The following is a 27,227-nucleotide window of genomic DNA, read 5'->3' on the forward strand; positions in this document are numbered from 1 at the left end:
TACTTAGAGGTTAGCTAGCATTAGATGGACTTCCATTTTGGAAGAGTCTGGGTAGGAAGGATGGTTTCTAACCCCTACAGCGTAAAACAAAAATTGCATATTCAAAATCACCTTGAATTACTTAGAAAGGGACAATGATGGAGACAGCAAGTCATGTTTCACTCAGTTCAGCACAGCCAGTTTTTCCTCCAGTGTAAGAACAGGTCAGTGTTTCATTGATTGACCACCAGATAAAGCAGTTGGCTTGAGTTCACAGGCCTTATATTGCTTTAGAAATACTTACCTTTAAACATCAGAACCACCTCTTGGTAAGGAAATGCTTCCACAATGAGATCAGATAGGAGAGTGACTGATGGAATAGCAGACCGATGTCTCCTAATTGAAGCGAGGCTGGGGTATGTGCTCACCGAATGGCCATGGAGGGGCCGACATGCCTGCCAGCACATGTGCATTTCTCTCTCTCCATCAAAGGCCTATAGCTGCATTTGTGTTAAATATGTACATGCTATATCTCTACTGACACAGTAGGATATTTGCTCTCCATGTCACTGCCAAACCCTGTAATACTTACTTATCCTGAGCATGAAAAGGTATGTTCCTGCTCACAGGAACAGGTTTTGAAATTGAAATATACATATTTAAAATTAGACAATCTGTATGAATCCTAAATCTAGGTGTGGGCAGGAAGTTATCAACTGCTGCTTTTGAGGATCACAAGGCCATTCTGGAAAACAGCAGAGAGAGACCAAAATCACTAGAGATTTTTCTTTATTGGTGATTACCCAGCGCCTCTGGAGGTAAGAGGGAAGGACGCTGACATACAAATGAACTGCCATGGGAATCTCACCTGTATCCACACATGCAGGGGTGTAAGTCCTTTACGTCTTGATCTCTACTTGTCCCATTTCAGTCTGGATATAATTTGAAAGCCAGCTTAGCTCTTGTACTTCCTAATTATGTTAATGTAAAATTCTCATAACGAATGCAGTATGAGTTTCTAGTGAGCCTTTCAGATCCTAAGTGTATCCAAAGTAATTATAGGCTTTAAGATAAACTAAACATATGCATTTACCTAAGACAAGAACTTTTGTGTATGTGTATGTCTGGGGCAGAGATGGGTCTCATATAAAATTTCAGTGAAAAACCATGATTGATCCAATGATGCGCTTTTTAAGGGGAGTTTATGTGGAAACTGGAAGTGTCAAAAGACAACAAAGCACACACAAAAAACTCACTTTTAAGCAAATCTATAACTTGAAAAAAAAAAGCCTAAAAATATTCTGAGGGGTGGTATATAGTTTTATAGTAGCCATGAGAACTTCCAGCAACTGGCTAATTTCTTCATATCAGCTGGCATGTCCGGTGATCGGCACTCCCTTGAAGAGCTTTGTCACCCTTCAGTCTTCTGCCCACAGGCCTTAGTCTTGTTTCCAGATGATGCTTCAGTGAGGATATAAGGTCCATGACCTCTAGGGTTAGTGTTGTCCACTCAGGCAGCAAGATCCTGACAAACTGTAGTGATGTGTGAGCACACATCATGGGGTGAGTCCCAGTATTTTGAAGGTTTTAAGAAGATATTTGGATTTTTGCTCCTAATCAAGAAGAGCTTTGTTGTCTGGTTTACATTTAAGACCTAGTTGGCTCATCATTCTCAGAAAAAAACTTTCTTTCTGGGTTAGGAAACTTCATCATGAGACTTGAGATATACTGGTTTGGAAAATTTCCTCAATTTCTCCTGGCTTCGAAGTCCCCGGCCTCGTAGTGGGGTAAGGCCCATAGGAGGTAGATGAATCTGAAATAATAATAATAATATTAAGAATTATATTCATTGCAGCAGCTTATATTCACTGAAGATTTACTGAGTACCATGCTCTCTGCTAAGTGCTAACTCTGTACTGACTCATGATTCCTTATAGTCCTTATACACATGAATCCTCAGTATAATCTCATACAGAATTATTATTCTAATATTCACAGACGAGAAAATGGAGGTTCAGGTTAAATAACTTGCTCAAGATTATACACTAAGTGATAGAACCAGGATTTGAACCCAGATCTGTATGATTCCAAAGCTTGTGCTCTTCTTTGCCATATTTCCTGCATGGAGGAAAAAACCACAGATCACACAGTGAGATGAGAATCCAAAGAAGGTGAGGAAAAAAGTGTATACACAAAGATGTTCTTTGCATAGTGGAAAACTGGGACCAACATAAATGTCTAGTGAAAGGGTGGGTGCTGGTTAAATTATGGCATATTCTTACAATAGGATACAATGCATCCATTTTAAAAGATATCCAAAAGAGAGGAAGTAAAATAAATAGGCGATAAACAGTATGCCTAGGGTCCCATATACTTTAAGAAAATGTACGTATGTGAGTATAGAAAAAAAGACTAAAAGGATATATTACCAAATTGTTAGGCTGAGCAAATACAATATAAAATTGCTGTTTTTGTAGGTCAAGAGTAGAATATTGGCAATTTCATATGGTCCAACTCAACAGTTATAGTGGTCACTTCCACAGGGTGAGAATTTTTGACAATTTTCACTTTCTACCTTATGCATTCCTTTAATATTTGAATTTTATTCTTTCATTAACAATAAACCTGTGTTTTACAATAAGGAAAATAAAAATATTTCCATAAAAAAGGTGAAAGTCAGAAGAGAAAGCTATGTAAATGTGAGCTGGCTTTCCCTTCCATATAAGGGAAAGTTGTTCAAGTAGGAGAAATCAGGCATTCATTGACATTTTAGTCTGTTGTGATGGGCTGGTGGCCACGCAAGGGTAGCTTATTTCCAACATGCCTGCTACAGTAGCTCTAGACTTCTCAGCAAACACTAGCCCTCTTGGTACACATTCTTGGAAATAACTGGGTTGACAAGGATAAGTACACACCACGTGTTAACTGGAGTCACACTTACTGGCCTTGGATAAGGAATCTGGTAATGTAGTCCAATTTCAATCCTGGCTGTGCACTCATCTATACACTGTTTAATCAGGTCTGTGTCTGTAAGCTATTAAAAGGGAAAAAATAGGTGAGATTGTTAGCATCTTTCCAATGCTACATAAAGTATAGGTACACATTTTCTTAAACTTTTTTCAGTTCATTAGCAACTAAATTAAATATTGGTAATTTTAAAAATCAAAAGCAATTTAGCATAAAATTTCCCGTGGATTTAACTTTTAAAAATTATTGAGGTAGATAATACAAGCACATGGTAAAAATAATTCAAATAATACAAAAGGATATAATGTAAAACAAAGTCTCCCTCTTCTTCCTGTCTCCCAGTTCCCCTTCTCAGAGACAACAATTATCAGAAGTTTCTTGTTTGTTCTTCCAGGGATATTCTATGCATATATAAGTATACCTCTGTAAACTTAGCATTTCTTCTTATAAAAATGAAAGTTCTGAACCTTGCCTTTTCACTAACAACTTGAAGCTCCTTCTGTATTTACACATACAGAGCTGCCCCATTCTTTTTAACAGCTGCACAAAATTCCAACAAAAGGCTGTATTATAATTTAACCAATCTTCTACTGATGGACATTTAGGTTATTTCCAATCTTTTGCCATTATAAACAGTGGATCCCTCTAAAAATTTTTTTGGCTCACATGCAAATATATTTGAAAGATCATTTCCTAGAGAGAGAACTGCTAGGTTAAAGGGTTCATGCTTTTTTTTTTTTTTTTTGCTGTACGCGGGCCTCTCACTGTCGTGGCCTCTCCCGTTGCGGAGCACAGGCTCCGGACGCGCAGGCTCAGCGGCCATGGCTCACGGGCCCAGCCGCTCCGCGGCATGTGGGATCTTCCCGGACCGGGGCACGAACCCGTGTCCCCTGCATCGGCAGGCGGACTCTCAACCACTGCGCCACCAGGGAAGCCCGGGTTCATGCTTTTTTAATTCTCACAGATATTCCCTGTAGATTCAAATTACCCTCTAAGAGGCTGTACCAATTTACATTCCTAAGAACAATCCAGAAATTATATTCCCACCAACAATGAACAACAGTGCTTCTTCATATCCTCCCCTTGTTGATCAAGTTACTTTCAAGTAACCCAATTATCAGCAAGTGCTGTCTAGAAACCCCGAGTACGATACTGGAGAATGATCCACCTTCTATTTTGAACTGTAAACTGTCTTGCTCATTAGTGAGGAAAAGAAATGACATTTGAAATTTCAAAACAGTTAAATTGTGGCAGTCCAATTTCAAGGAAAGGAATGAAAAGTTCATTCTGAAAAACAGAAAGCCAGGTAGGAGAAGGGGAGAAACCGTTTCATTCCGAGGATGGAAAATGAGTCAACACATACATGCCTCTGCTAAGAGTTTGTAAGTGGGCCCCAAAGCAGAGCTGGGATTGCATCAGCCCCAGATGACACCCACAGTGAAGTCTGGGCCATCGTGGCTTGGAAATTCCAAGGGCATTCTGTCCTATGGTACCTCTTGGAGTAAAGTTCCAGAAACTGCAACACATAGAAAGAACCACAGCTGAGTCCCTTGGGACAGAGGCTCAGCTTTCTGACCTCTGTATTTCTCAGAAACTATTGCTCTGATGTCCACCTTGGGAGTAGATTTCCATGTTCTCATTTGCTCATTAGGATTTAGACCAATTAATGAGATACCTTTGGGTTATTATTAAGCACTTATAGCAAGTGAGGTTACAAGAGACTACTTATGTCTACATGAGGGATTAGGAAGAAAGAAGCCCCTAATAAAGATGTGGTTAAGGGGGCTGAGGGCTCCTGGGGCTCCAGCTGTCCATTTGAACAAGCTGGGTTAGAGTTCTCCAAATCAGTCATTCAGAGGCTGCCTGCATGATTCTGCCATATCCACAACTACCTATACTAATATTAAACTTTTCTTTAAATGGGCTCTCTAAGCACAGTACTTGCAAAATTATCTGATACTGTTTTCTTTCTAATACATGGTAAAACAAGTATGTATTTTATTTTATTTATTTATTTTTTTGTGGTACGCGGGCCTCTCACTGCTGTGGCCTCTCCCGCTGCGGAGCACAGGCTCCGGACGCACAGGCCCAGCGGCCATGGCTCACGGGCCTAGCTGCTCCGCGGCATGTGGGATCCTCCCGGACCGGGGCACGAACCCGTGTCCCCTGCATCAGCAGGTGGACTCTCAACCACTGCGCCACCAGGGAAGTCCCAGTATTTTATAAATTTATTTATTTTATTTATTTTTGGCTGTGTTGGGTCTCCGTTGCTGCACACGGGCTTTCTCTAGCTGCGGCAAGCAGCGGCCACTCTTCGTTCAGGCATGCAGGCTTCTCATTGTGGTGGCTTCTCTTGTTGCGGCGCACAGGCTCTAGGTACGCAGGCTTCACCACTGGCAAATACGCCACCTCCCTCTGGCTCACACCACATTGGGCCAATTCAAGCAGAGGCAAATGAAGGATTATTATTGCCTTAACTGAAAACCCAAAGGGTCTTGGGCAGTAGTTAGGTGAGTGAACCTGCAAAGGTTTACTGGGCACATACTACTATGATATCCCCAGCACCAGACTAGACACTGTGAGGTCATGGTCCCTGCCTTCAACTCTCAAGGATATTACCTTGGCAGAACAACTCTGACACAATGGTATATAATCAACAAGGGCAATGACTGCTACAGACTGCTATCTAGATTCCTATATAGCAGAGTAGCTGGCCATCATGGGGTTGGGTGAGGGCAGAGAACTTGAGGAAGACTTCCTGGAGAAGATCAACTGAATCAAAGTATTTGTAAATGCTCATTAATTTAGTGACAACCACAAGGCAGGGCCCATGAGATATACTAGAAAAGGATAAGAAACTGTCTATGTGCTCAAGGAACTGACAATCTGGTTAAGGAGACCATACCAACATAAATGAAACAAACAAGAAAAAAAAAAAGAGAATATCACCAACTAATTAGGAGTAGGTATAGCTCAGTGGTCTGCAAAATTTTTGATCATATACTTCTTTCAATAAAAAATTTCTGAGCCCTGAGAATTCCCTGGTGGTCCAGTGGTTAGGACTTGGCACTTTCACTGCTGTGGCCTGGGTTCAATCCCTGGTCAGGGAACTAAGATCCCATGAGCCACACAGTGTGGCCAAAAAAAAAAAAAAATTTCTGAGCCCCATATGTGTATTTATAAGTTTATTAAATATATTAATAATTCCATTATGAATATATATATTATAGACATTTTTAAAAGAGCGATAAAAATAAATAGAAACAGCACTTACAATATTTTACTTCTATTCCTCAAAGGACTATTTCAGGACCTTGGGGGGTACATACACTCTGATGTGGTATGCATGGTCTATGGTAAGAGCAGAAAAAGTTCACAAGCAGGTTGGTATTAAAAGCAGGGAGACTTCAGGGATTATGAGAAGGGAAGGATATTGTAGATTGAGACGGTTTCTTGTGTAGTACTACCCCAACTGTAATTTTACATTTCTATCTAACTCTGAAACATCTTTCAGGGACCCTGTCTCGGTTTTGCTCAGTTATATCCCTGATGTCTAGTCTGGTATTTGGAACATGGTAGACACTCAGCTACTTGCTGAATGAAAGAATGAGAGCAATGGGTCACAAAATAGTGGCAGGAGCTATGACAGAAATGGGAAAGCTGGGAAGTGGAGGTGTTCTTGTGGAAAGATGAGTTCTGCTTTGGGCTACTATACTTGTGGTGAGTTCCTGCAGGTGGCTGATGACAGGTCAAGATATGGGATCTGGAACCATGGTGCCTGGGCCTCTCAGTGCAGAGGGCTGACCTTCAGAGGACGCTTACAGCTGGTGGGAGTGTGTGTGAAGAAGACAGGGCAGAAAAGGAGACTGAGACGGGGTCAGAGAGGGAAAAGTAAAGAGAGTAAATTGTCAGGAAGTTTCACGAAGTGAACAGTGACAGTGCTGAATCCATGAGATCAATGAGAAAGAGGCAAGAAAAGTCAGGAGCTGAAAGCCTCCTTCCATGCTTAGGGCCAGGCAGTCTTCCTAAGGAGCTGACAGCTAGATGCTTTATGGTTTGTCGAATCAAGCCTCTTGGAATGGTTTTTGGCTCCCTGGTGTCTGGGTTCAACCAGCAAATGGAGGCACTATTTTACCCAATTTTGAGGTCCCAAAGAGCAAAGTCTCTCTGCTAGCCCAAGAGGCTTGAGTTCAAAGCCAAGTTTTGAACGGAACCCCATCTTAAACCTATTCTCTTCCCTCTGAATGGGTTTATACTTGGAGGCTCTGAATAGCTTATGAATTGAAAAAGAAACCAAATTTAACTGCGTACCTCCTGTGGGAGTGGCTGACAACAGGCACAGTGTGTGAGGAACCTATCCTACCCTGAAAATTCTCACTGGCCTGACTCAGGTCACCTGGCTCATGGGGTCTTCTGAAGATGCTGAGCCACTTACCCGCTGGACTGAGACCTGCAAAGAGTGAAGAGAGAAGCCCGGGCTGGGCTCTGCTTTTCAGTGGCTGGGCGAGCCAGCTAGGCTGTGCCTCTGCCCCTTCCTGCTCCACACTCTGTCACTCTGACCTGTGCTGCTCAGTCCTCTCAACTTTAGGACAGAAAAGAAATGAACAAGCACCACAAGAAATTGCTCTCCTCCTTGCAATCTCCAGCTAGAACCTACTTACATTTTTGTTTTTCTGAAACAGTGTTCTGGCTTCATTTAATATGTACCGTTTTTCTTTAATGGTGTCTTCCATCTGCCCTGATGCAGCCTGCCATTTCCTCGCAAGCCTGAAAATTCTGCGGTAGAGGCCAAGAACTTCTTGTCGTGTTGCCGTTGTCATCTTCCGACCCACCAAAATAGAAGAGGAAAAATTTGCATAAAAATTCAATTTGACCGTAGGCAGGGAGGCAGCTGTACATTTTTAAAAATCAAGCTCTTTAATTAGTCTAGAAATAACTGCTCTTTCTGAACAGATCTGTTTGCTAGCATTGCCAGAACGGTGTTAATTATGAATACCAGCAGTCTCCTAGATGGCCTTGTACGTCATCCCATGGTTAAAGGTTGCTCAACCTTGCTGTTTGCCATGATGGCCACTTTTATGAACATGACAAAACCAAAATGCACATTTAGTGTTCTTTAAACCAGTATATTCTTTGCCAGAATATCTTAGGAATGATGCTTTTAGTGTATATTCTGGTAAAATTACATCACTAACCTAAGTGCATAGGAGAAGCCACATTTTGAATAACTGAATTTTCTAGTTAAGTGTGAACTTGAGTTTAATGCAGGGATTGCAAACTCAAGTGCCTCTGGAGCCTGGCAGGTAACAAAATGAGGGAAACCGGCTGGGTGGGGACAGTGGCCAACTAGAGAAGATGTACCCCTTGAAAGGGGACAGTTGCTACTCTGCCCCAGCCAGCTGCTGTCACGTAGAATTGAGGGCCTAAGGGTGCTAGATTTCCTGATAGCTTAACAATAGGTGGCAGTCGAGATTTTTAAAATATGAAACTTCAGAAAAGACAGTAATTCCTTATTTTTGAAAATGTGAGTACCAAACATAAAATGAATCTGCAGGCTCAATTCCACCCAGAGTTTGTCAGGTTGCAAACTGTTTTTTAGTTCATCATAACCTTGTTGAAAATATTTCTCAAAATTGTTGGTCTACTTCCTTGTCCACATAAGAACTGTATAATAAGTACAACTGAAAATCTCTCTGATGACTGAAGATCTTGTGGCCCCTCCGGGATTTGACTGCAGGACTTCAATAGGACTGGGGGAAAAAGAGACTCCACTCTTGGAGGGCACACACAATGTAGTATCAGCATCAGGACCTGGGGAAAGGAGCAGTGACCCAACAGGAGACTGAACCAGACCTACCTGCTTGTGTTGGAGGGTCTCCTGCAGAGGTGGGGGACAGCTGTGGCTCACCCCAAGGACAAGAACATTAGCAGCGGAAGTTCTGGGAAGTACTCCTTGGCGTGAGCCCTCCCAGAGTCCACCATTAGCCCCACCAAAGAGCCTGTAGGCTCCAGTGCTGGGTCTCCTCAGGCCAAACAACCAACAGGGAGGGAACTCAGCCCCACCCATCAGCAGACAAGCAGATTAAAGTTTTACTGAGCTCTGCCCACCAGAGCAACACCCAGCTGTACCCACCACTAGTCCCTCGCATCAGGAAGATTGCACAAGCCTCTTAGATAGCCTAATCCACCAGAGGGCAGACAGCAGAAGCAAGAAGATCTGCAATCCTGCAGCCTGTGGGATGTAAACCACATTCGCAGAAATACAGACAAAATGAAAAGGCAGAGGACTATATACCAGATGAAGGAACAAGATAAAACCCCAGAAAAACAGCTAAATGAAGTGGAGATAGGCAACCTTCCAGAAAAAGAATTCAGAATAATGATAGTGAAGATGATCCAGGACCTCGGAAACAGAATGGAGGCAGAGATCGAGAAGATGCAGGAAATGTTTAACAAAGACCTAGAAGAATTAAAGAACAAACAAACAGAGATGAACATTACAATAATAAAAATTAAAATAAATAGACTAGAAGGAATCAATAGCAGAACAGCTGAGGCAGAAGAACAGATAAGTGGCCTGGAAGACAGAATGGTGGAATTCACTGCCGCAGAACCGAATAAAGAAAAACGAATTAAAAGAACTGAAGACAGCATAAGAGACCTCTGGGACAACATTAAACACACTAACATTAGCATTATAGAGGTCCCAGAAGGAAAAGAGAAAGGGAAAGGACCCGAGGAAATATTTGAAGAGATTATAGTTGAAAACTTCCCTAACACGGGAAAGGAAATAGCCACCCAAGTCCAGGAAGTGCAGAGAGTCCCATACAGGATAAACCCAAGGAGAAATATGCCGAGACACGTAATAATCAAATAGACAAAAATTAAAGAAAAATTATTAAGGGAAAAATGACAACATACAAGGGAACTCCCATAAGGTTAACAGCTCAGACGAAACTCTACAAGCCAGAAGGGAGTGGCACGATATATTTAAAGTGATGAAAGGGAAGAACATACAACCAAGATTACTCTACCGGCAAGGATCTCATTCAGATTCAATGGAGAAATCAAAAGCTTTACAGACAAGCAAAAGCTAAGAGAATTCAAAACCACCAAACCAGCTCTACAACAAATGCTAAAGGAACTTCTCTAAGTGGGAAACACAAGGGAAGAAAAGGACCTACAAAAAAAAACCTAAAACAATTAAGAAAGTGGTAATAGGAACATACATACCAATAATTACCTTACATGTGAATGGATTAAATGCTCCAACAAAAAGACATGGGTTGGGGCTTCCCTGGTGGCGCTGTGGTTGAGAGTCCGCCTGCCAATGCAGGGGACACGAGTTCGTGCCCCGGTCCGGGAAGATCCCATATGCCGCGGAGCGGCTAAGCCCGTGAGCCATGGCCACTGAGCCTGTGCGTCCGGAGCCTCTGCTCCGCAACGGGAGAGGCCACAACGGTGAGAGGCCCGTGTACCGCAAAAAAAAAAATAAATAAGACACAGGCTCACTGATTGGGTACAAAAAGAAGACCCATATATATGCTGTCTACAAGTGACCCACTTCAGACCTAGGGACACATACAGACTGAAAGTGAGGGGATGGAAAAATATTCCATGCAAATGGAAATCAAAAGAAAGCTGGAGTAGCAATACTCAGACAAAATAGACTTTAAAATAAAGAGTCTTACAAGAGACAAGGAAGGACACTACATAATGATCAAGGGATCAATCCAAGAAGAAGATAAAACAATTATAGATATATACGCACCCAACATCGGAACACCTCAATACGAGTGTTAACAGCCATAAAAGAGGAAATCGACAGTAACACAATAGTGGGGGGCTTTAACACCTCATTTACACCAATGGACAGATCATCCAGACAGAAAATTAATAGGGAAACAGAAGCTTTAAATGACACAATAGACCAGATAGATTTAATTGATACTTATAGGACATTCCATCCAAAAACAGCAGATTACATTTTCTTCTCAAGTGCACACGGAACATTCTCCAGGATAGATCACATTTTGGGTCACAAATCAAGTCCTGGTAAATTTAAGAAAATTGAAATCATATCAAGCATCTTTTCCGACCACAATGCTATGAGATTAGAAATAAATTACAGGGAAATAAAACGTAAAAAACACACACACGTGGAGGCTAAACAATACATTATTAAATAACCAAGAGATCATCACTGAAGAAATCATAGAGGAAATCAAAACAATGCCTAGAGACAAATGACAACGAAACACAATGATCCAAAACTTACGGGATGCAACAAAAGCAGTTCTAAGAGGAAAGTTTATAGCAGTACAATCCTACCTCAAGAAACAAGAAAAATCTCAAATAAACGATCTAACCTTACACCTAAAGGAACCAGAGAAAGTAAAACAAACAAAACCCAAAGTTAGTGGAAGGAAAGAAATTGTAAAGATCAGAGCAGAAATAAATGAAATAGAAGCAAAGAAAACAACAGCAAAGATCAATAAAACTAAAAGCTGGTTCTCTGAGAAAAAACACAAAATTGATAAACCTTTAGCCAGACTCATCAAGAAAATGAGGGAGAGGACTCAAATCAATAACATTAGAAATGAAAAAGGAGAAGTTACAATGGACAATGCAGAAATACAAAGCATCATAAGAGAGTACTACAAGCAACTCTATGCAAATAAAGTGGACAACCTGGAAGAAATGGACAAATTCTTAGAAAGGTATACCTTCCAAGACCGAACCAGGAAGAAATAGAAAAAATGAACAGACCAATCACAAGTAATGAAAATGAAACTGTGATTAGAAATCTCCCAACAAACAAAAGTCCAGGACCAGATGGCTTCACAGGTGAATTTTATCAAACATTTAGAGAAGACCTCACACCCATCCTTCTCAAACTCTTCCAAAAAATTGCAGAGGAAGGAACACTCCCAAACTCATTCTACAAGGCCACCATCACCCTGAGACCAAAACCAGTCAAAGATACTACAAAAAAAGAAAATTACAGACCAATATCACTGATGAATATAGATGCAAAAATCCTCAACAAAATGCTAGCAAACTGAATGCAACAACAATGATTAAAAGGATCATACACCATGATCAAATGGGATTTATCCCAGGGATGCAAGGATTCTTCAATACATGCAAATCAATCAATGTGATACACCATATTAACAAATTGAAGAATAAAAACCATATAATCATCTCAATAGATGCAGAAAAAGCATTTGACAAAATTCAACACCAATTCATGATAAAAGTCTCCAGAAAGTGGGCACAGAGGGAACCTATCTCAACATAATAAAGACCATATTTGACAAACCCACAGCAACCATCATTCTCAATGGTGATAAACTGAAAGCATTTCCTCTAAGATCAGAAACAAGTCAAGGATGTCCACTATTATTCAACATAGTTTTGGAAGTCCCAGCCATGGCAATAAGAGAAGAAAAAGAAATAAAAGGAATATGAATTGGTAAAGAAGTAAAACTGTCACTGTTTGCAGATGACATGATACTATACATATATAATCTTAAAGACGCCACCAGAAAACTTCTAGAGCTAATCAATGAATTTGGTAAAGTTGCATCATACAAACTTAATGCACAGAAATCTCTTGCATTCCTATATACTAACAATGAAAAATCAGAAAGAGAAATTAAGAAAACAATCCCATTCACCATTGCAACAAAAAGAATAAAACACCTAGGAATAAATCTACCTAAGGAGGCAAAAGACCTGTACTCAGGAAACTATAAGACATTGATGAAAGAAATCAAAGATGACACAAACAGATGAAGAGATATACCATGTTCTTGGACTGGAAGAATCAATATTGAGAAAATGAATATGCTACCCAAAGCAATCTAGGATTTCAATGCAATCCCTATGAAATTACCAGTGGCATTTTTTACAGAACTAGAACAAAAAAATCTTAAAATTTGTGTGGAGACACAAAAGACCCTGAATAGACAAAGGAATCTTAAGGGAAAAAAACAGAGTTGTAGGAATCAGACTCCCTGACTTCAGACTATACTACAAAGCTACAGTCATTGAGACAATATGGTACTGGCACAAAAACAGAAATATAGAACAGGAACAGGATAGAAAGCTCAGAGATAAACCCACGCACCTATGGTAAACTAATCTATGATGAAGGAGGCAAGGATATACAATGGAGAGAAGACAGTCTCTTCAATAAGTGGTGTTGGGAAAACTGGATGGCTACATGTAAAAGAATGAAATTAAAACAGTCCCTAACACCACACACAAAAATAAACTCAAAATGGATTAAAGAGTTAAATATAAGACCAGACGCTAAAAACTCTTAGAGGAAAACAGTCAGGACACTCTGACATAAATCACGGCAAGATCTTTTTTGACCCACCTCCTACAGTAATGAGAACAAAACCAAAAATAAACAAATGGGACCTAATGAAACTTAAAAGCTTTTGCACAGCAAAGGAAACTATAAACAATACAAAAAGACAACCCTCAGGATGGGAGAAAATATTTGCAAAGGATTAATCTCCAAAATATATAAACAGCTCATGCAGCTCAATATTAAAAATGCAAATAACCCAATCAAAAAATGGGCAGAAGACCTAAACAGACATTTCTCCAAAGAAGACATACAGATAGTCAACAGGCATATGAAAAGCTGCTGAACATCACTAATTATTAGGGAAATGCAAATCAAAACTATAATGAGGTATCACCTTACACTGGTTAGAATGGGCATCATCAGAAAATCTACAAACAAATGCTGGAGAGGATGTGGAGAAAAGGGAACCCTCTTGAACTGTTGGTGGGAATGTAAATTGATAACAGCCACTATGGAGAACAGTATGGAGGTTCCTTAAAAAACTAAAAATAGAATTATCATATGACCCAGCAATCCCACTACTGGGCATATACCCTGAGAAAACCATAAGTCAAAAAGAGTCATGCACCACAATGTTCACTGCAGCTCTATTTACAATAGCCAGGACATGGAAGAACCTAAGTGTCCATCAACAGATGAATGGATATGGCACATATACACAATGGAATATTACTCAGCTATAAAAAGAAACAAAATTGAACTATCTGTAGTGAGGTGGATGGACCTAGAGTCTGTCATACAGAATGAAGTAAGTTAGAAAGAGAAAGACAAATACCGTATGCTAACACATATATATGGAATCTAAAAAAAAAAAAAAAAAAGGTTCTGAAGAACGTAGGGGCAGGACAGGAATAAAGATGCAGACGTAGAGAATGGACTTGAGGACACAGGGAGGGGGAAGGGTAAGCTGGGACGAAGTGAGAGGGTGGCACTGACATATATACACTACCAAATGTAAAATAGCTAGTGGGAAGCAGCTGCATAGTACAGGGAGATCAGCTCGGTGCTTTGTGACCACCGAGAGGGGTGGGATAGGGAGGGTGGGAGGGAGACACAAGAGGGAGGGGATATGGGGATATATGTATACGTATAGCTGATTCACTGTGTTGTACAACAGAAACTAACACAACATTGTAAAGCAATTATACTCCAATAAAGATGTTAAAAAAAATAAGGCAATAAATATAATATTTCACTTTAACATTTTTCAGTAAAAATAATTGTAGTTTCTTCAAAAAAAAAACCCACTAAAAATAGAATTACCATATGACCCAACAATCCCACTACTGGGCATATACCCAGAGAAAACCATAATTCAAAAAGACACATGCACTCCAATGTTCACTGCAGCCCTATTTACAATAGCCAGGTCATGGAAGCAACCTAAATATCCATTGACAGATAAATGGATAAAGAAGATGTCGTACATATATACAATGGAATATTACTCAGCCATAAAAAGGAACGAAATTGGGTCATTTGTAGAGATGTGGATGGACCTAGAGACTGTGATATTGAGTGAAGTCAGTCAGAAAAAGAAAAACAAATGTTGTATATTAACACGTATATGTGGAATCCAGAAAAATGGTACAGATGAACCAGTTTGCAAGGCAGAAATAAAGACACATATGTAGAGAACAAACGTGGACACCAAGGGGGGAAAGCGGCAGAGGAGGGTGGTGGTGGTGGGATGAATTGGGAGATTGGGATTGACATCTATACACTAATACGTATAAAATAGATAACTAATAAGAACCTGCTGTATAAAAAAGATAAATAAAATTCAAAAAAAGAAAAAGTATGAACAGGCCAATTACCAGTAATGAAATTGAATCAGTAATTTAAAAATTCCCAGTAAACAAAAATCCAGGACCAGAGGGCTTCACAGGTGAAATCTACCAAACATTTAGAGAAGAGTTGACACCTATCCTTCTCAAACTATTCCAAAAAATTCCACAGGAAGGAACATTTCTGAACTTATTCTATGAGGCCAGCATCACCCTGATATCAAAAACAGACAAAGATATCACAAAAAAAGATAATTACAGGCCAATGTCACTGATGAATGTAGATGCAAAAATCCTCCACAAATTATTAGCAAACCAAATCCAACAAGACACCAAAAGGATCATACACCATGACTAAGTGGGATTTCAATATCTGCAAATCAGTCAATGTGATACATCATGTCGACAAATTAAAAATTAAAAATCACAGGATCATCTCAATAGATGCAGACAAAGCTTTTGACAAAATTCAACGTGCATTTGGGACTTCCCTCATGGTCCAGTGGTTAAGACTCCATGCTTCCACAGTGGAAGCATGGGGGCATGGGTTCGATCCCTGGTCAGGGAGCTAACATCCTGCATGCTGCATGGCATGGCCAAAAAAAAAAAGTGAAAAAAAAAAAATTTAACATCTATTTATGATAAAAACTCCCCAGAAAGTAAGCATAGAGGGGACATCCCTCAAAATAATAAAGGTCATATATGACAAACCTACAGGTAACATACTCAGTGATGAAAGCAGCCCACTCTCACCAATTTTTTAATTCAACATAGTTTGGGAAGTCCTAGCCACAGCAATCAGAGAAGCAAAAGAAATAAAAGGAATCCAAATTGGAAAGGAAGAAGTACAACTGTCACTGTGTGCAGATGGCATGAAACCATACATAAAAATTTCTAAAGATGCCACCAGAAAACTACTGGAGCTCATCAATAAGTTCAGTAGTGTTGTGGGATACAAAATTAATATATAGAAATCTGTTGCACTTGTCTATACTAACAACAAACTATCAGAAAGAGAAATCAAGGAAACAATCCTATTTAGCATCATATCAAAAAGAATAAACTATCTCAGAATAAACCTACCAAGGAGGTAAAAGACCTGTACTCAGAAAACTATAAGGCACTGATGAAAGAAACTGAAGAGGATGCAAACAGATGAAAAGATATACCATGTTCTTGGATTGGAAGAATTAACATTGTTAAAATGACCATACTACCCAAGGCAATCTACAGATTCAGTGCAATCCCTGTCAAAATACCAATGGCATTTTTCACAGAACTAGAACAAATAATTTTAAAATTTGTATGGAAACACAAAAGACTCTGAATAACCAAAGCATCTTCAGAAAGAACAGAGCTGGAGGCTTCATGCTCCTTGACTTCAGACTATACTACCAAGCTACAGTTATCAAAATAGCATCATATATCATTTATAAAAATAAACTCAAAATGGATTAAAGACCTAAATATAGAACTGAAAACCATAACACTTAGGAGAAATCATAGGCAGAACAGTCTTTGACATAAATCGTAGCAAGTTTTTTTTGACTTGTCTTCTAAGACAAAGGAAACAAAAGCAAAACTAAACAAATGGGACCTAAGTAAACTTATAAGCTTTTTCACAGAAAAGGAAACCATTGACAAAATGAAAAGACAACCTACTGAATCGGAGAAAATGTTTACAAATGATATGACCAATAAGGGGTTAACATGCAAAATATTTAAACAGCTCATACAACTAAACATCAAAAAAACAACCTGATTAAAAAATGGGCAGAAGACCTGAATAGACATTTTTCCAAAGAAGGCACAGACATGGCCAACAGTCACATGAAAAGATGCTCAACATCGCTAATCATCAGAGAGATGCAAATCAAAACCATGATGAGATATCACCTCACACCTGTTGGATGGCTATCATCAAAAAGAACATAAATAACAAATGTTGGCGAGGGAGAAAAGGGAACTGCTGGTGGGAATGCAACTTGGTGCAGCTACTATGGAAAACAGTATGGAGGTTCCTCAAAAAACTAAAAATAGAATTACCATATGATCCAACAATTCCACTCCTGGGGTACATACCTGAAAAAAAAACACTAATTCAAAAAGATAAGTGCACCCAGTGTTCATAGCAGCATTATTTACAACAGACAAGATAGGGAAGCAACCTAAGTGTCCATCAACAGATGAATGGATAAAGAAGATGTGATATATATATATATTATGTTGTACACCTGAAACTAATATAATGTCGTTAATCAAGTGTACCTTGATTTAAAAAAAAGGAAATTCAGAGAAGATATGAAAAAAAATCCCACTACTAGAGGATTGTGATTAGTCAAATTTAGGAGAATGAATACTGTACTGCCCTTAACAAATTACCAGGCTGGGAAGACAAGGAAGACAGATTTAGCAAGTGAGTAGCAGGACCAGGCACTGGGACACCTCATTATGAGTCCTGGGCTTTCCTCAAACAGGTCATCTGTTGAGAAGTAGGCTGCTCATTGCCCTTTGAGAACAGACCCATTTCCAACCCAAGGGGCAGGGGTAATACATGGAGACTGCATGCTTTAGGGTGGTCCTGAGCTTATGAGAATTTAGGCAGCTAAAGAAAGCAGATGGGAGCTGGAAGGAGCTGTGTTTATCTAGAAATTCTAAGTAATTGCAAGGACTTCACCTTAGAGAGACTGTCTCTTTTGAGTATGATTGCACCTCTTACTCATCCTGACCCTGGTGACCTTTCTTAAGCAATGAGGAATGAACCAAGGCTTAACCATTTGATGAAAAGCTTGAAATCACTACTTCACCCAATTCAAAAGTTAAAAGGACATACCTGATATCCATTCTGATATCCATTATACCTCATAGGAAAAAATGCTTGAAAGGAATTCATACAAACCAGAAGAGATCATCATGCATTGTGGCTATAACTGTAATGAAAACTCGCATGAATTGATGATGTTCTTCCTGGTAAGGAAACAGGTTTCTGAGTTTCTGGCTCTCCCTAAAACTCCATGGTTTCATATGAAAATACATGAGTCAGTTCCTGTGAGGAACAGAGTCTTCGACTAACCTCTATTAATGACTGCTTCACTTCCCTGTCATTAACAGATGAAACTTCCTTGACTGCATGACACTTAAGAAGGAAAGTGAAGGCGGTATGGCATATTAAAACAGCAGCAACCTTCTCCAAAGTCTGACTTTCATTTCTTTGTTTTTACTACTGTCTGAACCACAGCTTCAAACTATAACTGATCATGTACCATAAGCTGATACACACGCCCTGCAAGTATGGTATTTAAGGTAACAAGCAGAACTAACAATTGGTATTTAATAAGACCATTTTCAAAGCCCTTTAACGTTTAAGTGTTTTGAAAACTAATCCTGAAAGGAAAATAAGTGATGTCTTCCTCTCCAACATCAGGTGATCCGGACTGTGTTTCAGTCCAAAAGATTTCCACAGTCTAAAGCTGTGCTCTCCATTATGTACTATTCGCAAGTGGTTGTTACAAAGCTTGTGATTCTAGAAACAAAATCAGCCATATAAATTTTAAAAATGTTAAAAAGCTCTCTTCTTTTTGGTTTATATCTTTATTCCCAGGAAGCAACTTGTTTAGGAAACGTGACTTTTCCCTGAGGGTCTTCCTCCCTATGGTATGATGGCTTGAAACCAACATTTATTCCTCTAAAACTATCAATGACCTCTCACTATTGATGAAAGGCCGAGTCAGCCCTTCTTCTTCTTCCCTAGTCTCAGGGGTTGACCTGATGCAGTGGGGTCTGCTGGGATTCTCCCATGGTCGACATCAGGAATATGAAATTGTTTAGAGGACCACAACTGAACTTCAGTCTAACTGCCTGTGAAGTCAGTTCTTAGAGAATTTTTACAGTTAAGGTTTTCTAACTTTTATTCTGAGACTGATATTTCTTCAAATTCTGCTTTTCACTTCCTTAACCCTCAAATCCCAGAATGAGGAAAGATAAGAGATAGGAAGTGTGCCTGGGAGGAATTGTGACTGGAAACTGGGCTCTTTTCTTCAAATCGTATTTCATGCATAAACACAGTGCCAGGATAAAACTCATTACCGAGCACCTACCATGTGCAGCCTACCATTGAAAAAGGGCTGACAAATATTGCTGCTAGTACATTTTGGCTTCAGGTCATAGTCAAGTTTCCCTTAAAGCAAGTGTCCCAAAGACTGGTTGGGGAGGTAATTTTTGATGTACAAGAAAATATTTATTTTCTTAGTGTGATTCCCTTAATGTGTTTTAATAGCCCAACAAACACATGATTTAAAGTGATTTCTATTTGTAGTGATATAGAGCTACCTTTAAACATATTACGGAAACTTTTAAGCTGGTTTAAAACATAGGTAGGACTTCCCTGGTGTCCAGTGCTTAAGACTGTGCTCCCACTGCAGGGGCATGGGGTTCAATCCCTGGTCGGGGTAAGATCCGGCATGCTGCGCAGTGTGGCCAAAAAAACAAAACAAAACAAAAAAACATAGGTAAATAATAGCAGAAATTGTGATGTGGAGTCCCCAGAAACCTGAGTCTGGGAACTGTAGCTATAAGGCACCCTGCTGTGGTGTTTGTTCTGCTGAAACTTTCACTTAGAATGCCTGTCTTCTGCTGGCCACCTCAACTTGTAGACACCAGTTTATTCTCAGGCTTTTCTGGAGCACCTTTTTCTCTGCTTCTATCACATCCAGCTATTGTTCTTTTGCAGTTTCACTGTCTTTTTCTTCCCAGAGTCTCTGAATTCCTGGAGGGCAGGGACCGCATTTTGCTCATTAAAGGAATAATAATAAGGATAAGAATGATAATAATAACAGTAACAGCTACATTTATTTTGCACTTCCTCTGTGCTAGGCTTCCTAGGTACTTTACATACATATATTAACTCCCATAATCCGCACAGTTCTATAAGGTAAATACTACATTATCCTGTTTTACAAAGGAGGTACCTGATGCCAAAAGAGGTTAAGTAACTTGAGCAAGGTCACATGGCAAGGAAGAGGTGGAGCCAGGATTCAAAACCAGATAGTGTGGAGTCAGAGCCCCAACTTTTAATCACTAAATAGGCTGCTCAATCTCAGTAAATGTGGTTGAATGTCTGCTGATTGCTTTAAAGAGCTTAGCCAGTTGTGACAATGGGAACTAAATTCTATTCCCTTCCTACAAAGAGCAAAAGACCAATCTTTCTGCACCCTGATTGAATTGCAATTACCCTTTTATAAGGTTTTCCATATACCATCTGCCCCTCCCCTGCAACTGTCCTTCCTCAGTAATGATGTTACACACCAGCACCTTTAGAGGAGGCTGTGCACTTAACTGGACTGCTGTGCTCTTCTGCTCCCTGCGGCAACCCTGTCCCTGACACTCCAAAGGAGCCGACATCACATAAGAGATACCAGCACTCATTACAGTGCTACCACCCTGCAGGTCTTACTCTTTCCTCCCAAGCATCTATCCATCCATCCAACATTTATTCAGTGCCCATGTGCCAGGCTAGGCATACAGTGATAAACATGCAGCCACGGTCCCTGTCCTCCTAGAGCTTATATCCTAGTGGCAGAGGCAGATGATATACAAGAAAAATTTTTGTATATATTTTTGTATAATTTTGGTTATATGTGCTCTCAAGGAATGAAACAGTAATATATGAATGAGCAGAGGTGGGGGTTATTTTATTTTGGGTGGTCAGTGACGTTTGAGCTGAGTCTTGAATGGTGTTCAGGAACCTGTTAATGGGAAGAGTTCAGGGGAAGGTGATGCAGGAAGAAAGAACAGCAGGAACAAAGGCTATGAGGTGGGAACCAACCTCAGTGTTAATACAGTTGAGAGCCTATCGGGGAAGTGGGACCACAGGTGGACAGGATCCAGCACAGGCTGAGAGAGTAGGCCTTGGAAAGGAGTTTGATTTGTAGTCTAAGAGCAAAAGGAAGACATCGGTAGGTTTTAAGCAAGTAAGAGTATCATGGTCTGATTTACATTTTTAAAAACATGCTGGATTTCAAACTGTATCATAGATACTTGTGATTCTACCAGTCTTGCAGATGGTGAAGAGTCTTGCCTAATGCTACTTAACTGACAGGAGAACTGGGATTAAGAGCCAAAAAAGCTAAATGATTATTTCCCTGACTGAAAGCTTTTCCCTGTTTTTAGTTTGGAGTCAGTAATGGGGACTCCAAACAGGCAGTGATCAATTTCCTAGGGGGAAAAAAAAAAAACGCACCACCCACTCACTCTTCCACTTGCTGTGGAGAATGAAAATACAGTGAAAGGGTCTATATACTTGGCATGTCTAGATCTAGTTTTGCAGGAGACCTACAGGAAGATTTGCCAGGACTAGGGGCTTTATCCACTTCACCCTTTTCCCCACCTTTGGAACAGTTTCTTTCACCTTTGGAAAGAGCATCACTGCATGAACACTTAGAAGTTTAAAAGCAGAGATGAAAATTCCCTTTCCTCAGATGAAATTTATAGAAGTATGACTCTGGTCTCAGGAATGTCAAAATTCCAAATGCTGCACTCCCATGAGGCTTTGCCTTCTACTGAAGAAAAAGTGTTGCAGTACAAACAAGGGACAGAAAAGGCAAGGGAAATTAACTGACTTTCAAACCCCAGGTGGAAGGAGACTCCATTCTTTCAAGATCTGTCCTTAGGTGTAAATTTATAAAATCATAACCAATGAATATAATGTAGTCAAATTTCTCTCCCAACTACTTTATGATTTTGGGGGAGGGTGATGATGAAACTCACCCAGTGAAATCTATCGTATGTGTTCACCATGTACCAGTGGTGACCTATCCCGTGTCCTGCTGCCCTATCTTCTTAGATCTGGGACTCCTTCTTTTTGCCAAATGGAAGGCCCCAACCTATACAACTGCAATATTCTTTTTTTGCTTAACTGCTGACTCTCATCCTTTGGCTTTCATCACTTTTCACGGGGTGCCTTCTTCACACTGGGTCAGCGTCCCTGCTCTGGTGTATACCCCTATCATAATGTTCATTCTACTCTATTGTAATTTTCTGTTTGACTTATGGTTCTTCCTCCACTGTGTGTGTTTTGGGAGGGAGAGAGAGAAGCAGGTTGGGACCCTGTCTCATCCATTACACTCCTAGGCCTGGCCCAGAGTTGGAGCTTGAAATACATCTGTTAGAAGAAAAAAATTACCCACACAGAATAATCACCAGTAATTACCATTCTCATCCTGAGATATATGCAGTGGTATTTGGATCAGGTTTCGCAACAGAAGACCCTAGAGCATTAAAAATTACTAATTAACCCTCACAATGATGTTTTCAAGAGTGGTACTGTGGGTGTCAGGGTGAGAATTGAAGATTAAGTGTTATTTAGCAAGGCAGTCTTCTCACTTCCATCTAGGGCAGTATACACAGCTGTTACATAACCCTCGCTCTTAAGTTCTCTTAAGGCCACTTAGGGTTTGTCCACAGGACTGAAATGATATACTGTATTTCCAGGAAGCTTAGAATCAAACATATAGAAAAATGAGTTTTTGATATTTTTTTTCTTAAAAACAATCCTTTGGGGGAATAAGGTCCATTGCAACCAAGTGATGAGGGTTCAAAACCAACCTAAAAAATTATAATTTAAAGCTTTTGTCATTTGGAAAACCTCCAGGGAACTGAAGCATTCTTATAATGTCAAAGCAAACAGATTTTCATGCCCCAGATAGCAGAATAGAGAATGACTACTTGATTTTAGGCATTCAAAATTTTTCCACAGATGTAAAGGACAGGAGATATAATACAAACAATGAACTAATGGGCTCTGGAATGATCTGGGTTTGAATCCTGACTTCACCACATCAGGCAAGATATTAATCTTCCTGAGCCTCGGTTTCTTAAAATGGGGAAACAACAGAACCTTCTTCAAAGAGTTGTTTTAAGGATTGTTCATAATAATCCATGTAAATCACTTAGCATTGGAAGTTAACAAAGGCAAATGTTACCTGAAAAGGAGGAAATAAAGGAGGAACAGTGAGGCCTCTTTTATCTCTGCTAAACTTTGCTGCCTGCTGGCGAAATTATCGCTTTGTGGCAGTAATGGATTTTCCTAAAGCTGTTTCCCTCTGATCATTAATAATCCCTGCACAGTAAAGAGCTATTGTTCTTCAGTATGAGTAAATAACCCTGCCCGAGGCATCGCTTATCTTCAGACCACAGAGCAGACTTCTTACTGGAAATACACTGCAGGTGCCAACACCAAGGGCAGAGCAAGCTTCCCTTCCTATTTTTCTTCCTTTATCTCTTACTCCTTGCTTATCCTTCGGTGCACTTTTCTCCTAGATCTGTTATCCTTCCTTACTTTCTGATGTATTCCCGTATCCTATACAGTATCATCTTACCTAAATTGAATAACCTTCAAGCTAAACCAAGTGCCCCCATCTCCCCACCCCACACACGCCCCATGGACTTGTTTCCTGACCTGGATTCAGTGTTTGGTTACCAGAATCCAAAAGGGGAAGTGTAATGCCACACACTGTTTTGTATATCTCAGGATATGCTTGTGTGGTGTACTTAATCATACGGTGGCTATTCTCTGAAACAGCATCTTTTTACACAGAAATTGACAATGGTATGTCAGAGATACGGGTCAGGGAGGAAAGGGTATATCATATTTTTATCTAAAGGAAAATAAATTAGGTTAGGCCCCGTAACATGGGAAATCTTCAGAAGACAGGGAAAAACCAAAAATATTTATGTCTGAAAGATTTCTAAACTCTCCCAAATAAGATCATGTAAGGCACATATATTCATCCTAAATATATCAGCACAGGAGCCCACACAAGATTATACTTGTAAGGGGAACGCCAATCAGGCTCTTGTATCCAAGAGATGTACAGCAATTTGCCCCCTCAATTCAAAAGAAATGGAAGCAACTGTTTCCTTATCATCATATTTTAAGAGACAAAGACAAGGGAAGGGTCAATAAGAGGTAGTGAGAACAAGTTACCAGAAGTAGGAGGTGTGTGTTTGGAGTGTCGTGTGTATGTGCTGGCAATGGGTGAAAAGTTGGTCAATGCTTGAAGATCAACCCCAGTCATTCGTTCGTAACTACTCAGGATGTGAACCCTTCATAGGAACTAGGGAAGTCAAGAGAACACAAAACATTTAAATTAAAACATTCAAACCCCTTCTTTGTGATAATTTCCTAAGAAACTGGATTAAGAAGCAGACAAAAGGGCTCTGGTTATAACATTAGATACACCTAACCCTTGATCCAACCACCTGATATATAACCCTCACCCTGCACCGGGGGTCTCCGCCTTCACGACAGTTTCCAAGTACCCTCCACCTATTGAATAAGCAACTTTCCCCACCTGCAGAAGCACGGGAGCTCTTTACTAGACAAAGTTCCTTTAGAGTAGGAGCAATGACTGTCCATCTTTAGTGTGCAGAATGATTAGCAACCAGAATACCTTCGAGTTTCTCCAGTCCAACAATGACCAACAGAATGTTCTTCAATGATGGAAATATTCTATATCTTCGCTGTCCAACAGGGTAGCCACTGGCACTGGGCACCTGAAATACGGTTAGTACATCTGAGGAACTGCATTTAAAATTTTATTTCATTTAAATTTAAATAGCTACATGTAGCTTGTGGCTACATATGGACAGCAGAGCTCTAGACCAAAAAATTGCAAATCAAATGCCCACAGGGGTTAGGCTGGTAGAAGAAGGGAGAAGAATCTCATTGGCTCCAGCTGACTGTTGCTCTGTAGGAACCTCAAGCTGGTGTTGCCAGATTGTCTCATTTTTCAAATGAAGCTGAAAATCAGATTTTTTAATTTGGCAAGTAAATTTTAAAAAATAATTTAAATCAATCTGTGGGCCAAACTACATTTGTAGGCAATATCTGTCTTGCCAGTTTGTAATCTGTAATCTAGGCCAACCCCTAAACTCAAAGCAAAGGGTCTTATTCAAGGCCATTCTGTTGGTCAGTAGAGATGCAAGACTGAAACCCAGGCCTTCTGATTATTCTTCTGATACCCTTTGTAGAGTTTATGAAATCAACCATATCTAGTGGTGGAGGTGGCAGCAACAGCGGGGACAAATGCCCCTTTGTCAGAAGCTGTTGAAGTCCATGGTCGATATATTATAGACACAGTGTTCCTATATGTTGGGTTCATGGGCAAGGCTCTGAAATAGGAGTCAGCAGGGCACAAAGAAGAAATCGTTCACAGGGTAGTCAGACCTATAAACAATTAATAAGCAAAGTAAGGTTTGCTATAATGAACACAAATCACCTAAGCAGCAGTCCAAAAGCACTGACAGCTGGCAGAGGAAAGGAGGAAAGAGATCTGAGCCAGGCCTCTGAGGATGAGTCTTGATGATTATGAGGGTGGGTCCCATTATTCAAGGATATTACGGGGCCTCCTTCTATCTTGGAGGCTTTGTGTGTATGAAGAGTCTCCTCTGCTGGCTTTTCCTTCTCTGGATCATCTCTACATGTAAAGAGCCCCAAGGACTTTAGAGGTCTTCCTCTTTATCTGCACCCTCTTCTTAGGTGATCCAGGAATAAACTGCTACATTTATTATCTCTCAGTTTTCCCTTGACTTGTATATTTAACTTCTCAACATCTTTACTTGGACCATTAATAGACTTATCAAAACTAGTATGTTCAAAATAATAGTAGCGCCTTCCAAACTATTTTCTCTGCGGAGTCATCCTTGGTTCCTTCCTTTCCCATACACTTCACATCCAATTTGGCAGCAAGTCCTGCAAGCTCGACTTTCAGAGTACATTCCAAATTTAATTCTCTCCATTTCCACCATGAATACAACACTACTGTCACCTCCCCCTTGGCCCTACTGCAACAGCCTCCTAGCAGGTCTGACTATGTCTACTCTTCTCTATCCAGTAGCCAAGAATGATTTTCTAAAAATGTAAATCAGATCTGGTCACTCCTTCTTAAAACCCTCCATTTAAAAAACAGCTAAACCCTCACCTTGAGCTAAAAGGCTATGCTTGATCAGGCCCTGCCACTTCTCCATCACAGACCACTCTGGCTCTGGCTCTTTCCTTTCTACTGCAAGCACATGGCCTTCTCGCCATTTCCTTCCTCAGACCCCTTCCCGTTGGTTCATTTCTCCACCTAGAAAGCTCATTCCCTAGCTTCCCTCTTTTCTCGGATTTCTGTAAACCCGGCCTCCTCTGAACAGACTTATCCGATTTAGAGTGGCCCTCCCCACATCTTCTACCACTTCACCTGATACTACTACCTTTGGGGCATTTCTCACTTGCTGATATCTTACTGATTTACTTTTTAACTTTCTCCCGGACTCGAATAAAAAGTCACGGAGCAACGCCTTTGGCGGACCGAGGGATTTAAGAAGCTGGTTCTCATTATCTTAGAAAATCTCAGTATCGTGTAGGGGACTCGTCTGTGTCAACCTTCCTCAGCTAGACGCCTCTCGCCCCCGGATTTGCCCCTACTAATCTCCCATTTACATTCGGGAATCCAAAGGATTGAGAAGTCTCAGATGGACCCCAAACCAGCATTTCAGCGTTCCTAAACCAGGGCTCCCCTTCCTGGCCCTCGAGCCGCTTCCCTTAGCAAGTTGCCGAGGCCAGCGGCGGTGACACCGAGCCGCCCTCGCGAGGCTGCGGGGGCGGGGGGGGGTCACACAGGCTCGTCTCCTAGCAACGTCGCACCCCGCCCACCCCACCCCATCCCTGCCCCTGGGGAGCCAACCCCTTCCCCCAGTCTCCCGCGCCAGGAGTCAGCGTCTCCATTCTCTACACTCACGCTGCATCAGTCCAGCCTTCCCCCACCCACAGAAGCCCGGCAGCCTACCGCAGGCTGGGAGGAGGCGGCGCCGGGAGCCCAGCTGAGCTGCCGCCGACTGAGCTCTGGCAGGTCCGGTGGGCCAGGCCGTACCAAACCACCGGACGGACCTGTGGGAGCATCAGTCCCAGGTCGAGGGTAGGCTCGAGCCTTCCTTAAACTTCAAACTCTAGACCACGCTCCGCCGTACAGCCACAATATATCCAAGTTCATCCTTTCCTTATTTTCCTTTTCTCCCTTTAGTTCTCCTTTCTCCCCCCATCCCAGCCAAAAATTGGTCCAGTCCAT

The 27,227-nt window shown here is 40.7% G+C and overlaps 1 protein-coding gene across 2 annotated transcripts; it reads right to left on the reverse strand.

Moving 5' to 3' along the window:
- Window positions 1–1,567: 1,567 nt before the first annotated feature.
- On the reverse strand, window positions 1,568–27,085 carry LYRM1 (LYR motif containing 1). Of its 2 annotated transcripts, none has more exons than XM_065893158.1 (4): window positions 26,901–27,085; window positions 7,608–7,766; window positions 2,921–3,013; window positions 1,568–1,792 (listed from the first exon to the last, which is right to left on the reverse strand). In XM_065893158.1, exons 2-4 carry the CDS (start codon window positions 7,764–7,766, stop codon window positions 1,676–1,678), a joined length of 369 nt encoding a protein of 122 aa, XP_065749230.1. In that variant the 5' UTR covers window positions 26,901–27,085; the 3' UTR covers window positions 1,568–1,675. The 2 variants fall into 2 exon arrangements, with proteins under 2 accessions (XP_065749230.1, XP_065749228.1); XM_065893156.1 differs by lacking the exon at window positions 26,901–27,085 and adding an exon at window positions 5,225–5,231 and having other exon boundaries at window positions 7,600–7,766.
- Window positions 27,086–27,227: the final 142 nt, after the last annotated feature.

The sequence above is a fragment of the Phocoena phocoena genome, chromosome 15 (genome assembly GCF_963924675.1).
Source record: "Phocoena phocoena chromosome 15, mPhoPho1.1, whole genome shotgun sequence".
Taxonomy (NCBI): domain Eukaryota; kingdom Metazoa; phylum Chordata; class Mammalia; order Artiodactyla; family Phocoenidae; genus Phocoena; species Phocoena phocoena.